General features: G+C 34.2%; 1 protein-coding gene across 6 annotated transcripts in view; it reads left to right on the plus strand.

The window, feature by feature from the left end:
* Positions 1-15,129, plus strand: part of BTBD10 (BTB (POZ) domain containing 10) — a 76,246-nt gene that overhangs the window by 43,281 nt on the left and 17,836 nt on the right. For all 6 annotated transcript variants that reach the window (XM_010830600.1, XM_010830599.1, XM_010830598.1 and 3 more), the window contains 4 exons: positions 6,849-7,045; positions 9,082-9,367; positions 11,679-11,781; positions 13,257-13,377. In XM_010830600.1, coding sequence (XP_010828902.1) covers positions 6,849-7,045; positions 9,082-9,367; positions 11,679-11,781; positions 13,257-13,377 — 707 coding nt within the window. The remainder of the gene's footprint in view (positions 1-6,848; positions 7,046-9,081; positions 9,368-11,678; positions 11,782-13,256; positions 13,378-15,129) is intronic.

The raw sequence follows: 15,129 nt of genomic DNA on the forward strand, positions 1-15,129 counted from the left end.
AGCCATTTCAGCCTGGAGTTTTCTTAGAAGGAAAGTTCTTAACTACAAATTCAAATTCTCTAATAGACATTGAATTGTTCATTCCATCTGTTTCTTCTGGAGTGCAACCCTATGAACTGTAGCCCACCAGCTTCTCTGTCCATGGAATTCTCCAGGCAAGAATACTGGAGTAGGTAGCCATTCCCTACTCCAGGGAATCTTCCTGCCTCAGGGATCGAACCCAGGTTTCCTGTATTGCAGACAGATTCTTTACCCTCTGAGCCACAAGGAAGCCCAGTTTGGCTAGATATTTTATCAATTTTATCGACCTTTTCAAAGAACTAGCCTTTGTTTTCATTGATTTTTTTTCCCAATTCTTTTTCTATTATTTTGATTTCCACTCTGTTCTTTAATAATTTTTTCTACTTTCTTTAGGTTTGTTTTGTTCTTTGTGTAGTTTCTTTTTTAAAAAAACTATTTATTCAGCTGCCTTGGGTCTGGGTCTTAGCTATGGCTTGTCTAGCTGCGGCTTGTAGGCTCTGTAGTTGCAGCAGGTTGCCTTTCTAATTGTGGCTCGAGGGCCTAGTTGCTCCGCAGCATGTGGGATCTTAGTTCCCTGACCAGGGATCAAACCTGTGTCCCCTGCACTGCAAGGTGAATTCTCAACCACTGGACCACCAGGGAAATCCCTGTCTAGTTTCTTAAGGTAGAAACTGAGGTAATTTTTCTTAGACCTTTCTTCTTTTCTATTATAGGCATTTAAAGATATAATTTGCTTTCTAACTACTGCTATAATATCATGCCATTCCACAAATTTTGATTCACTGGGCTTTTTCCCTTCAAAATTTTCTCTTTTCCTTTCTGATTTCTTTTTTGCTCCATGGGTTGTTTATAAAGATGTTATATAATTGCCAATATTTGGGAATTTTCCAGGTATCTTTCTGTTACTAAATTTTAATTCACTTGTAATCAGAGAACACATTTTGTATGAATTTTTTTGAAATATATTAAGACTTGTTTTATTGCCCAGAATATGTTCTGTCTTGATAAATGTTCTATGTGCATATCAAAAGAATGAGTTTTCTGCTCTTGTTGGATGAAATGTTCAATAAATGTCAGTTAGGTTAAGCCAGTTGATAGTGGTGTTCAAATCTTACTCCTCTTTACTGATTTTCTGTCTGCTTTTTCTATTAAATATTCTAAGAGGGATGTTGAAATCCATGACAATAATTGTGGAGTTCTCCTTGTAATTTTAGTCCTTTTTTGCTTCATGTGTTTCGAAGCTCTGTTACAAGGCAGAAGAACTTTGGGGATTGTTAAGTGCTCTTAGGGGCTTCCCTGGTGGCTCAGCTGGTAAGGAATCTGCCTGCAGTGCAGGAGACCCCAGTGAATTTACCCCTTTATTCTTATAAACTGCCTTGGTAATATTCTTTGTATTGAGGTCTACTTGGTTTGATATTAATATACCACTCTTGTTTTCTTTTAACTAGTGTTAGCATAATTTGTCTTTCCTTATCCTTTTATATTGAACCTCTTTGTACCTTTATATTTAAAGTGTGCTTCTTGTAGATGGGGCATACTGTTTGTTGGGTCTGGTTTTTATATCCAGTGTGATAATCTCTACCTTTTATGGCTTAGACCGTTTAATGTGATTATAGATGTGGTTAAGGTTAAGTCTGTCATCTTGCTGTTTATTTTCTGTTTGTCCCATTTGTTCCTGTTTCCCTATCCTCCCCTCACCTTTTGCCGTCTTTTGGATTGTGTCTTTTTTTATGATTTCATTTTATCTCCTTTATTGGCTTATTGACTATAATTCTTTGTTTCTGTACTTCAGTGGTTGCTTTAAAGCTTTTAATATGCATCTTTAGTTTATCACTATTTACCTTCATTATATTAAATAATTCTCGTGTCATATGAGAGCCTTATAATATTGTACTTCTGTTTCTCTTCTCCCAAACTTTGTGCTATTTCCAGTATTCTTAATTCCTTTGTATATGCTCAGATGGTAAAGAATCTGCTAGCAATCCCTGGGTTGGGAAGATCCCCTGGAGGTTCAATCCCTGGGTTGGGAAGATCCCCTGGAGGAGGGCACAACAACCCACTCCAGTATTCTTGCCTGGAGAATCCCATGAGCAGAGAAGCCTGTCCGTCCATTGGCTGCCGTCCATGGGGTTGCAAAGAGTTGGACATGATGGAACGATTAACACTTCCATATTTTCACCTGGTGTTATTTTTTTCTTTAAATTTGTTCTTTAAATTTTCTTAAAGTGCAGATTTGTTCATGATTAATTCATTCATCTTTTTCTGCGTGTTTGTCTAAAAATGCATTTCCCTTTTATTTTTGAGAGATATTTTTACAGGATATAACAATCTTAGGTTGCCAGCAGTTATCATTTTGGGTTTTATTTTTTATTAAAATGTGTTTGGGATTTGTTGTACATGTTGCATCTGTGGGTTTGTGGTTTTAATTACATTCAAGACATTTCTTCAAATGTTTTTCTTTTCCTCACCTTTCTTCCTTTATGGACTCCATTTATACCTATATTAGGGCTCTTAAAGTTGACCCATAGCTCACTTATGCTTAATTTATCCTTCTATAATGAATAGTGTATTCATTTGGGTATTTCCTACTGCAGTCTTCAAATTCATGAATCTTCTGTAATGTATAATCTTCCATTAATTCCAGATGAATGTATTTTTCATCTCAGATAACATTTTTGTCTCTAGAAGTCTGATTTGTATCTTTTTAATATTCTATATTTCTACATAACTTTTTGAAGGAATATGGTTATAATGACTCTTAATGTTTTTGTTTCTAATTTTAAGATGTGTATCTAATTTTAAAGTTTTCTTATTTTAAGATATTTGGGGTTGGTTTTAGTTGAGGTTTTTTTCCTGCCTTTTTGCTTGCCTGGTAATTTTTAACCGTATATTGTGAATTTACCTTGTTTGGCTGATGGATATTTTTATACTCCTATAAATTTTCCTGAGCTTTGTTTTAGGATTTAGTTTACTTACTTGGAAACGATTTGATTCTTTTACATCTTGCTATTAGCATTCGTTGGATGTGACTAGGACAGTACTCGGTTTAGGTTTAATTATTTCCCACTTCATAGCCAAGACCCTTTAGATTCCCCCTCTAGTGCCCTTTTATGAGGTTCTTCAGCCTCACTGTGGGGAGAGAGAGACAGGCCCTTTTCCTGGCTCTACACGAGTCCTGGGCAGTGTTTTCTCTAGCTCTCTGAGTCAGTTGTTTCTCCAGCTTCATTAATGAGGTTTCCTCATGTGTTTGTAGATTGGCGCTAGACTGCAGATTGCTGAGGTTTTCTCTGTGCTGCTCTTCCCTCTCTGGTATACTCTTTCCTTAGGACTCTGCCACCTATTGTCCCCAACCTCTCAGCTCCTCATCCTTAACTCAGAGTCCATCAGCTTCTGCCTGGGTTTTGCCTCTCTGGGTTTTACTCGAGAACTCTTCTCAAGGTAGTCATTTGGGGCAGTGGTTGGCCTTTGTTGTTGTTGTTGTTCAGTCGCTAAGTCGTGTCCGACTCTTTGCCACCCGATAGACTGTAGCCCTCCAGACGCCTCTGTCCGTGGGATTTCCCAGGCTAGAATACTGGAGTGAGTTGCCATTTCCTTCTCCAGTGGACCTTCCCAACCCAGGGATTGAACCCATGTCTTCTGCATTGGCAGGCAGATTCTTTACCACTGAGCCACCAAAGAAGCCCATGGTTAGCCTTATCTGATTTGTTTTTTCATCTTCCAGGGATTACTCTCTTTTCCAAATGTCCTGTGTCTTGTCATTGTTTCATATATTTTGCTTTTGGGTAGTTTCAGACAGGAAGGTAAATTTAGTCCTTGTTTCTCTGTCTTGGCTAGAAGCAGGTGTTGGGGCTGATACACTTTTCATCTCCTTTCCTGTTCTCAATTCATGTGTCCCAAACTCTTAGATGCAACATGAAACAGAGTTATCCTCTATGAACTTGCTTGTCCTCATTTTCATTTGCACTTGTTAATTATGTTTGCCCTTAGAGTGCTTTCCTGATCTAAAATTATTTAATTAAATAGAGTAGGACATAATTAGTCTTCCATGACATCTGATTTTGAAGGTCTCATTCAGAGTGCATTCCATTTGAGAATGAAAAAAAAGAACAGGGATATATTATGACACCTTTTGCATTTGTTTAATGTCTAAACAGTTTAGAAATGAAGCCAGTATTTAAGCAAAATACTTAGTGGTATTTAATGTTTCAGCTATAAAGATGTCTAGTTGAAATCCTTTTTCAGTAAATCAGTTGGTTCGGCCCTTACTGAACATTTATCCTTCATTTGCCTTAGTTGTAATTGTGCTTGTATCTTATCTGTTATCAATTAGATTCATATTTAGAAAATGTGTTTATTAGTACATTTAAAACTTAGCTAGAATAATTTGAGGGTTTTTTCCAGTATAAATGCTTATTCTATTATTGTGGATTCCTTTCTTTTTCCTACTTTAGGAGATGAGTCAGAAATTCCATTGTTCCTATTGTAAGGTTTTTAGCTTAAAAGTATGATCTTTTGATTTGTTCTATTTAAAGAAAAAAATTATGTTCCAATGATGTGATCCTACTCTGATCTTTTTCACTGGAAGGAAGGTGGGAATAGAGGGTTGTTTTGTTCTTTTTTTCTTTCTGTAGATTTATGAGAGACAGATGACTGATAAAAACTGGTCAGTTGCCTTTATTTCCTTAGAAGTCACTCTTAGGGTAGATACAGAGTCAGCCTTATTTATTGTCTTTTTAGTCTGTTATAGTGAGATGATATGGAGAAGGCAATGGCACCCCACTCCAGTACTCTTGCCTGGAAAATCCCATGGATGGAGGAGCCTGGTGGGCTGCAGTCCATGGGGTCGCAAAGAGTCGGACATGACTGAGCAACTTCACTTTCACTTTTCACTTTCATGCATTGGAGAAGGAAATGGCAACCCACTCCAGTGTTCTTGCCTGCAGAATCCCAGGGACGGGGGAGCCTGGTGGGCTGCCGTCTATGGGGTCGCACAGAGTCGGACACGACTGAAGTGACTTAGCAGCAGTGAGATGATAACGATCTTCATAATGAAAGAAACCACTAAAATAACGGTGTTACAGCTAATAATCAGAGGAGATGATCCCTGAGCATTGTTGGATTTAAAACTGACTCATCAAGATTAAATTTTTAAATAATGTGGTTTTGGTGAAGGACAATAGGGTAACATCATGGAAGAGGCTACTGGAATAAATTGGAAGGATTAGCTTACAGTGTTACGAACATATCTACTAAAATTCCATGCGACTCTGAGCAAAATCTTGTAATTTTGAACTTTAATGTCATCACCTGTTAAAACTAAATAAAGTAACATTTAGTGGGTGATTCTGTTGTACCAGGCACATTATTGGTCAGTTTATTGATTATTCTTCATTTAATCCTCATATTAAATTTAGAAAGTCAATAGAATCTGCAGTTTACAGATGAGGAAACTAAGGTTCCAAAATGTTAAGTTAGCATTCAACATGTTGAGCAATTAAGTATTAAAAGACAATTTGATTTTAAGTCTTTATGACTCTGAAGCCATGAAGTTCCTTTGATTCCTATCTTTTTCCTGTTTCTGAAAAGCACTTTAATATTTTTAAATGATGAACTACGTTGTTTGCTAATAAGATGGTAAATTTTCACCTGCCTTAGGTTAGGCTCTTTCATTTTTGTTCCTATCAGTTTTCTTACTTGCAGTGTACTTGATTATTAAAATCTTAGCTATTTGTTTGTGCCAGGTTCACCAGTGATTTACAGTAACATCTTCTTCTTGTGAGATCTTAGAGCATTTATTATGTCATTCATTTATTAATTTTATTTGAGATACATTTAATTATTTCATATTTTAAATTTGGGATAACATTTGAATTGTTTACATTGTTTAACTGGAATAATTCATGTATAACTGCTGCACTTAAATCATAAGCATTCTAAGGAAGCTGCTTCCATCCTGGCATGTAGTAGCATTGTGTACATAGTACGTATAACTTAATAAATAATTGTGTGAATGAATGCTGTCAACTAGAATATCTTAATCATCCTCAGTTATTCACTTCCCATGGGCAAATTTGTTCTATGTAAGATGTTTAAATGTCTTTAAATAAAGTGTAAAGTCAGTGCTATTAGCTTTTTTGAAAAATGCTTTTCAAAATTTTTCAAGAGAGTTCAATCAAAATGAATTGATTGGAGTTAGCATGTATTCTTTTTTTTTTTTTTTAATTACTTTTGGACAGTGTTTCATGGCATGTAGAATCTTAGTCCCATGCCACATGCATTGGACTTGGGGGGAGTCTTAACCACTGGACTACCAGGGAAGTCCCTAGCATGTATTCTTATTTTATTTGGCAGCAAGACCAATTACTTTGTCCCATACCTCAGTGTTTAAGAGTTCCAGAAGCTAAAAAAAAAAAAAAAAAAGAGTTCCAGAAGCTGATGCTCACCCTTTCCTTTTCCCTTAAAATCAGAAAAACCAGGAGAACACTTGAGTTATATTTAAGAGATTTGGATGGTCTCTACTGCTAGTACTACTACTGCTACCTCTTCTACTATGCTGCTAACTCAACAGTCAGTTAACCTTTCTGGGCTTTTTTCTCATCCTTAAAAAAACTGAATTGGAGTATGTGATCTTTAAAGACATAGTGTTCCAGAATTTATAAAACCTGAAAGTTTAAAATAAATTAGGTTTCAGAATTGTTAAGTATAATAGCATTTGACTGTTGCACTTCAGAATATTAGTAGTTTTATATTAATTGGGAGTTTTTTTAGAAAGCGTTTGCAATTTCATGTTCTACTTTTATGGTTAATTTTCTTTTCTAATTTATCAGCACTCCCTCACGTGTTGCTAAAGGAGCTGTTGACCACACCAAAATGAGTCTACATGGTGCTAGTGGGGGACATGAGAGATCAAGAGATAGACGAAGGTCAAGTGACAGATCACGAGACTCATCCCATGAAAGAACAGAATCACAGCTCACTCCTTGTATTAGAAATGTTACTTCTCCAACACGGCAGCACCATATTGGTATGTAAAATTAACTTCCCAACAGGTTTCAAAAGCATGCATCTACCTTTTTTCTCTTTTTTTAAATTTGGCTATGCTGCACAACTTGTGGGATCTTAGTTTCCTGACCATGGATCAAACCTGGGCCCTGGCACTGAAAGCGCTGAGACCTAACCACTGGACTGCCAGGAAATTCCCAATGCATTTACCTTTTTAAAGTAGTAATAACAGTGAATTATGCCTAATACTTTACAGTAAAATTAACATCTTACTTCTTTTCAGTTCCTTCTGTTTTAACTTAGCTTGATTCTTACTGTTAAAAAAAAAAACTTATTAAATGAAACTTTAAAGTGAATTTTTTTTCAGAGTTTGGGACAGTCTTAGAAATAATTTGAACAGCCTTTACAGCTGTAATATGTAGATTTAAATTTTTTTTCAAGTAATTTTTATCTTGTGAGATATATAGCAGTGGTTTATTTAAAATAATCTGTAGTAAATTATTGATAAGAATCCTTGTTAATCATACTAAAAAAGGAGGTGAAAGAGTAACCATCATGGAGTTATTTACCTTGATTTTTGACAATATTTTAAATTTAATTAAAAAACAGAGAAGGAAAAGGAGGGTGGAAGTAGGTTTTTTTTCCCCCTTGACAGCTCAGATCTTTATTCCTTCCTACTCTTTACTATAAATGAATGCTATTCCTCCAGGTAAATACATTGTGTGGCTATAAAGCACCACTCTCAAGTAGATGTACATAAACAATGTGAGCTTGCTGATTTTTATTTTTCCCTCAGAAGTGGCAAATTAAATATTTTGACTTACTATTTGAGGCAGTTTCTGATTACCTCATATAAATAAAAATCATGTATATTAAGTCTTATTATGTGGAGAGGTTGTCAGTATCTAAGTAGGTCTTTAAAATCAGAATAATACTAATAAGCTAAAAACCAACAAAAGTATAAATAAGAGCTGACAGTTTATTATATGCAAATTTTAGTATCTGGGAAGAGAACAGGAAATATAATAAGTTATTTTATTGCTTTAGCAAATTTTACTTTTAGGGAGCTACCAACGTTGTAGAAACAGGCACTACAAGGGAGGTGTGGGGTACCTCTGGAGATGCAGCAAGCCTAATTATATAACCAGTGAAGCTGCACAGAGTGTTCTGAGTAGCCTGAGTCATGAAGGAATTTGGCAAAAGCTGATGAAACTGATGAGATGGAGGTACATTTTTAGGTCACCTTTAAAGTTTAGTAATCTAATCTCTAAAGGAAACATCGCAAAATCTTAGTTTTAATTTCTCTTTTGTAAACTGTTGGAACAGCTGAAGAAAATTTTCTGAATTTTAACAGTGTTTCTTTATATTAAAATTGTAGATAATAATAATATGATCCTATAAAATTTTTAGCAGTGCTTTTTTCAAAAATGAGAGTGAGAAGAAAGCAGTATATCATCAGCTATTAAACTAATTTGGTAAAACATTAAAAGTCATTTGAAAACATAAATACTTCTTAGTGTCTGTGGTAAAAATATTTTCTTCCTTTGGTACCTTCCTTTTGTGAGATACATTGCTGGTTTGGGGGTTTCCTTATTAATGTAGTTAAGAGTCCAAAGTTTGTACTTTGTGTTTTCAGAATAGTATTAATACTTTCAGTATTTAGGACAGTTAAAATTGTTATTAATCTTTTACTGACTTTCAATGCTTGCTTATTTGACTTAGAATATTGTACTCCTTTTGTTTCTGTATATTTTTAAGTAGAGCAGTAATATAATTCAGTTTAATTTTAATCTTAGTCTGGGTCAACATTGGTTAGGTAAACATCTTTTTTAAAAAGTCTACAAAATTAATTGTTTTAGAAAACAATGTAATGTTTTAGGTTTTATTTCTAGAAAATAAATGAACGTTGATGTTTTGTGAAAATGTTATTTGAAATAAAAAAAGCAGAATTGCTATGATATAAAACTACTTTTCTAAATCACTATTTTCAAAAGATATGTATCTCTTGTATTTTTTAAAAGAAAATTTGCATAAATTTGTTTAACCTCTTTATTTCAGAACGTGAAAAAGATCACAGTTCCTCTCGTCCAAGCAGTCCTCGTCCCCAGAAAGCGTCTCCAGATGGATCCAGTAGCAGTGCTGGGAACAGCAGCAGAAACAGTAGTCAATCAAGTTCAGATAGTAGCTGTAAGACGTCTGGGGAAATGGTATTTGTGTATGAAAATGCAAAAGAAGGAGCTCGGAATGTAAGAACATCAGAACGAGTGACACTTATAGTGGATAACACTAGATTTGTTGTAGACCCATCCATTTTTACTGCACAGCCAAATACAATGTTGGGCAGGTTTGTATTATTGTGATTCTTTGTATTATTAATAATAAGCACTTTTCCATTGCCTTTTTTTTTTTAATTTAAAGTTTTATAGTAATTCTTTAGTGGAATACAGTATTGCTGTTGAGCTATGAAATTTAAATAACTTGTTTAAGTTAATCCAGCTGAAATTGTAGGGCCAGATCTTGAGCTTGATTTGATTTTGAATAATGTTTGCTGTACCTAGAAATAGCAAATGCAGTATTTAAATGAAGACAGGATACTTAAAGATCTGAAAACATAGATTGTATTTGACAAGATGAATTTAACAGTGATAATGTTTCCTTCACTTGCGGCTTCCAAATTAAATCTTCAGATACAGCAGGTATCAGCATTTGGTTAGCTGTAAAGTCAGCATGAGTTGTCAATTTGATGTATTTACTTCAAAGAAATAATGTTAACAATTAGTCAGTAGAATGAAGGAGAAATAATTGTCTCTTAATCTGTACTGGTCTGGAGTAATAAATTAGTATAAAATTTGTAGTTAAGGGAACCACATTCTAGAATTGGTAGAGACAATATGGGCTGCAGTTATGGGAACTTCAGTATAGAATTGATTTTTCAAAGTGTTCAAAAGAGGATCAAACACCTATTAATTATAAAATTAGTGCTTTTTTCTATTCTAATATAAAATGAAGGAAACACATAAATGAAATGGAAGTTTGCATGAGGTTAAAAAGGAAAACTTGAATTTTTTGCTTGGTTGCATATGAGTAACTGTTCGGGGTACCTGTGTATGTGTGTGTGTATGATTTGTAAGTGTCTCAGAATCCAGAACAAAATGCCAGCATGTAACACTGTTTACATTTTGGGTAGACAAATATTTCCTTTTAACATTAGCTCTAGACTTTACATCTGTAAGGAAAAAAATACATGTACTCTATAGGCATTATTAGAAGCATAGGAAGGACTCTTTTTTAAAAATCAAAGCATGTTTATTTATTTCTAAGACATTACAACAAACTAAAACTTGAAGGAAAGATCGTTCATGGGAGATTTTTAGGAGGATAACTCAACACTGATCATATTTTATATTTTTACCTAAACTTAAACAGTTGAAAGGCAGAAGTAGGTATTGAAATTTTTCAACTGATAGGCTACATTTTCTTTTAAAAATAAATCCAGAAGATTTTTTTGTGTTTGTGATCCATATTGATCTGAAAAGTAACTTTCCTTTTTTGTAAAAAGTTCAAGTATTTGAGAAAATTGCATGACATTTGATTCCTGAAAGACTCACTTCTTTTTTTCCAAATCAGTGAAGGCTTCTTTTCATGTCAGTTGACGAAAGCATGTTTTTGGGGATGAAAATTAATATTCATGGGAACTGTAAAAAGCAGTTGGCATTCTTTTGGAAACTTTGAAATAAGAAAGCTTTGTTCTTTATAGGTTCTGTGTTACAAGAAAAGAGGGAACTATTTAAATTGGGAAATTGTTGAATAGGCAACTTAGTTCAGCTATATTGACTTTAGGAATGATGTTGTCATTGAATTTAGAGGTTCAGATTCTTTTAATCACACTTTAAAAATTTGCTTGGAAGTTAGGCATTCAACTTTTTGTTTTGAAGGACATATTTAGCAGATTGCCTCTTTTCTAAATATTTACTGTTAAAGGGCCAACAACATGACTTGAAAAAATAGAAATTCATCTGCATCTTCTTTTTGTAAAAATTAATATTATGAGCTTGTTACTTATTTAGAATTTTCATTCTTTTCTTCATTCCTCTCTACCCCAGTATTTGATTGCTTATTTTTCAGTTCTAGGATGCCAGTGTAAAAGTTTTGTGCAGGATTTGTTACGTTTATAGTTTTGTGAAAAGTAAAATAGCCTGATCTGCCTATACTTATTTTACTTTTTTCTAGTTTAGATTACCATACATGCTACTTAATAGACTAACTTTGCATTGAAGATAGCAGTTTCCCCTTCCTCCCTCTCTCCCTCTTCTCTCTCTTTCATTTTTGTCTTTCTCTGGACAAAACTAGTGTAAGAATCTCTCCTAGATTGATTTGTTTGTTTTTTTTTTCCACCCCTGAAGAAAAGGGACTGGAAAGTTTTTTTAGCTTTTGAATCTTATTAATTGATTTTATTTTCTTATGGGGAATCTTTACTACTGTCTCCTCCCACAAAAAAATTTTTTTATAATCCTTCATTTATCACATTTGCCAGAATAAATGTCTGATAAATATTCGTGGGCTAATTTAATGCTAAAATTATAATTTCTTTTTACTTTTGTACATGAAAACATGGATAGCCTATTGATTTATTTCTCAATTACTTGCTACCATAGGATGTTTGGATCTGGCAGAGAACATAACTTTACACGTCCTAATGAGAAGGGAGAGTATGAGGTGGCAGAAGGAATTGGCTCTACAGTATTTCGAGCAATTCTGGTAAGTGCTGTTGCTTGTGTGTATTGATTGAGTCAGTTGACCCTTTCTCAGTAGGTACGTGGACTGAAAGCAGAATTGCATTTGGATATCGCTATGGAAGTATCCAGTGTATTTTTTAATATCGTTTAATTCATTTTCTTTTGGCATGTAAATATAGCATGATAAAAATAAAGGAATTTTATAACCTTTGCAAAAATAAGATAGGGGATAATTCATCTCTTAGGTCTGCATAGGCAGCTCTTTCAAGGGTTTAGTGGTAACATTTCTATAGTCAGACTACTCCACTTTCCCTAATTCTATTAAGTACAAGAAGTTGATAATTTTTTGCTGTCATAATAAATGTGGCTACTGGAATTCTAATATTTTGTTGCATATAACTAGTGGTGGACACTTAGGAACATTTGAAGGTCATCTCTAAAATGTATTTCCTATCATTTTTGTATTAAAACTTAATTTTTTTTAACCTTTTGAGAAATATTTGAATTAGCACTACAGTCACTACTTGTAATTTTAATCAGTGATAAAAGTTTGATTTATAGCATGACAGTTTATTCCACAGTTTGAAAATATGGTTTCCTTAAATAGTTTTGTGGGAAGAGGAGAGGGAGGATCCTGAGGTACAAGACAGGAAAAGTAGTTGATCGTGATCAGTACTAACAAGTACTTGGAAAAGTACCAGAAGATGTCTTGCTTGATTCATGTAGCAATTTCAGAAATGGTGTTAACTGTGGCTCTGAACATCAAGAAGGTTGAGGCAGATCTTAATTTTTGGGGAAGTGCTTTTTCAGTTGCCCATACTTTCATTTGTCCCCTAATGGTATTGACCAGTTAACTCCACAACTCAGCTATGAAGTAACTTATCTATACCTCTGGGCCAGCCCCTAACAGCGTTTCAAGTAGATTTTGGAAATAATAGCTATTATTATTTCTACTTATGTGGGAAACACCAAAGAAAAGTATTTGGAAGAAGAATAATTGTGTGTTCTGTTTCCATATATTTGAATACTTAGAAATGATTTTGAAGTTCTTTACTAAAAACCTTAAGTTTTACTCAATTCTCTAGGTAATATTTAAGGTAATGTAAAGTACATCATTTAACTTCCTTAAAATTTCTTTAAGAAATATATGGTAGGTATGTAGACAAATAACTTGTAAGGGGGGAATACATGTGAATTAGCATGGTACAGTAGAGAGAAGAGATGCATAAATAATGAGGCGACATGGGTTCTAACTTTATCTCTCTTGTTAAATAATTTCATAACTGGATGAGTCAGGAAATCCATTTGGACATAAATTTTTCCTGTCAGTAAAGTGAAAAAGTGGTTAGGTAAACTGAGGTCCTACCTAACTTTAAAATTCCACAATTCAGAAATCTCAAGAGTATCACAATTTTAAAAAATTGTATCAGCCCAATCTTAAAAATACATTTTGTCTACCTTGTGCATTCATTTATGCATTCTTTATTTTTTTTTCAGGATTATTATAAAACAGGAATAATCCGTTGTCCTGATGGCATATCTATTCCTGAATTGAGAGAAGCTTGTGACTATCTTTGTATCTCTTTCGAATATAGTACTATTAAATGTCGAGATCTCAGTAAGTACGATGTTTTATATGTGAGTGGTTTGTAGAGTTAACAATGTATTGGAATGAAATACCTGAAATAGTGCTATTTACCTAGACTTCAAGTATTTGTTTAATTGAATTCTAAAACACAAATACTGTGAAGATTATTTATGAAAGTCCACAGAGATCATTGTTTGGTGCAATTTTCCAAAACTTTCTTTCAACTTAATTTTTTTGTTTGTAGAGTCTCCCATATTTATGCTTCTATTTGTTCTTCCTCTGTCATTTTTTGCCAGTATGTATCTCTCAGCTTGGTAGCCCTGACTTTGTCCAAGTATGGTATTTGGCTTCACTCCTCAGGTCACACCAACCCAGAATTTATCATTTCTTTTTGTATTTGCCATGTAATATAACATCCTAAGCAACTATGGAAGATATAAATCATTCTCAAAAAGAGTGTTTGTCATTAAAGATCTTAGATTGAATACCAAATACCAGCCCTCATTTATACAAAGAATTAAATGGCTTTATTCAGGAACTTCAAATATAGTCTCAGAGCAAGTCTAGAACTTCGGAAATCCTAACTCTTTGATTGATATTTTCTTGTCATGCTACCCCCATGCCCATCCCCTTTACTGTTATATTATGCCTAAGAAAAAAGGTGATTATACACAGAAAATTCAAAATGTATATGAAAATTATCAAATGTTGACTTGGTTATTAAGTGGTTGGAAAAGCCCAGAAGAAGGAGATGTCATTGTGGGCTAGTAGGATTAGAGAAGAGTTCAAGGAGACAGGTTGTAAAGGGTGAACAGGATTGATTTAGCAAGAGTAGAGTAGGAAGGTTAGGGGATTACAGACATGAGTGGTATACTTTGGAAATAACCTATATAAGAGACTATATTGGGACCAGAAGGAGATGAGAATAAATATGGGGGCCAGATTGTGAAGGTCTTAAAATTAATATTCTTACATTTATGCTGTATAATGTGGGAAGCCATTGTAAAACTTTGCTACCTGTGGTTATAGATGTATGTTAGTCCCAAGTATATGGTTATGTTTACTTCATTACCTAAATGTAACACTGGCTTAGCAAAGTGGGGCCATACTTTCTGAAACATTGGTGTGTGAGAAATTGGGAATGGGAAACTTGTAGGGCATCTATTACATATTTAAATATAGCTATCCTTCATGCTTAATTATGGTCTAACTTCTTGGAAATGAGTGGTCCTTATTAGGTCTGTCAAGTACCAGTTTTTTTTTGTCTTTATTTGTTTGGCCAAATATTCTTTTAAAGTCTCCCTAAAAATATCAGTAGGTGAGACAAAGAAGATTAGGTGGTCCACCTCTGAGTCCATTTCTATATAAATGATATTTAAAAGTTTAAAACCAAATAGTTGGAGAGCTGAAGCATACAGCTGTAAAGTTGAATAAATTTGCTGTCTTTTCACATCTTAAAAAATGTTTTTTGTTGAAATCATGAGCATTATTCTAACTTATAAATTCTTGATTTCATAAAACCTTCTGTAAAGGTTTTGTGTTTTTAATTCATGGAAATATTTTAATTTAATTGCATATGACTAAATGTTGAATTTTGGTGACTGTCAGATTAAAAAGACACTGCTGCTGCTGCTGCTGCTAAGGCGCTTCAGTCATGTCCGACTCTGTGCGACCCCAGAGACGGCAGCCCACCAGGCTTCCCCACCCCTGGGATTCTCCAGGCAAGAACACTGGAGTGGGTTGCCATTTCCTTCTCCAGTGCATGAAAGTGAAAAGTGAAAG

This window comes from Bison bison, unplaced genomic scaffold (assembly GCF_000754665.1).
Source record: "Bison bison bison isolate TAMUID 2011002044 unplaced genomic scaffold, Bison_UMD1.0 scf7180017864518, whole genome shotgun sequence".
In the NCBI taxonomy this organism is placed as follows: Eukaryota; Metazoa; Chordata; class Mammalia; order Artiodactyla; family Bovidae; genus Bison; species Bison bison.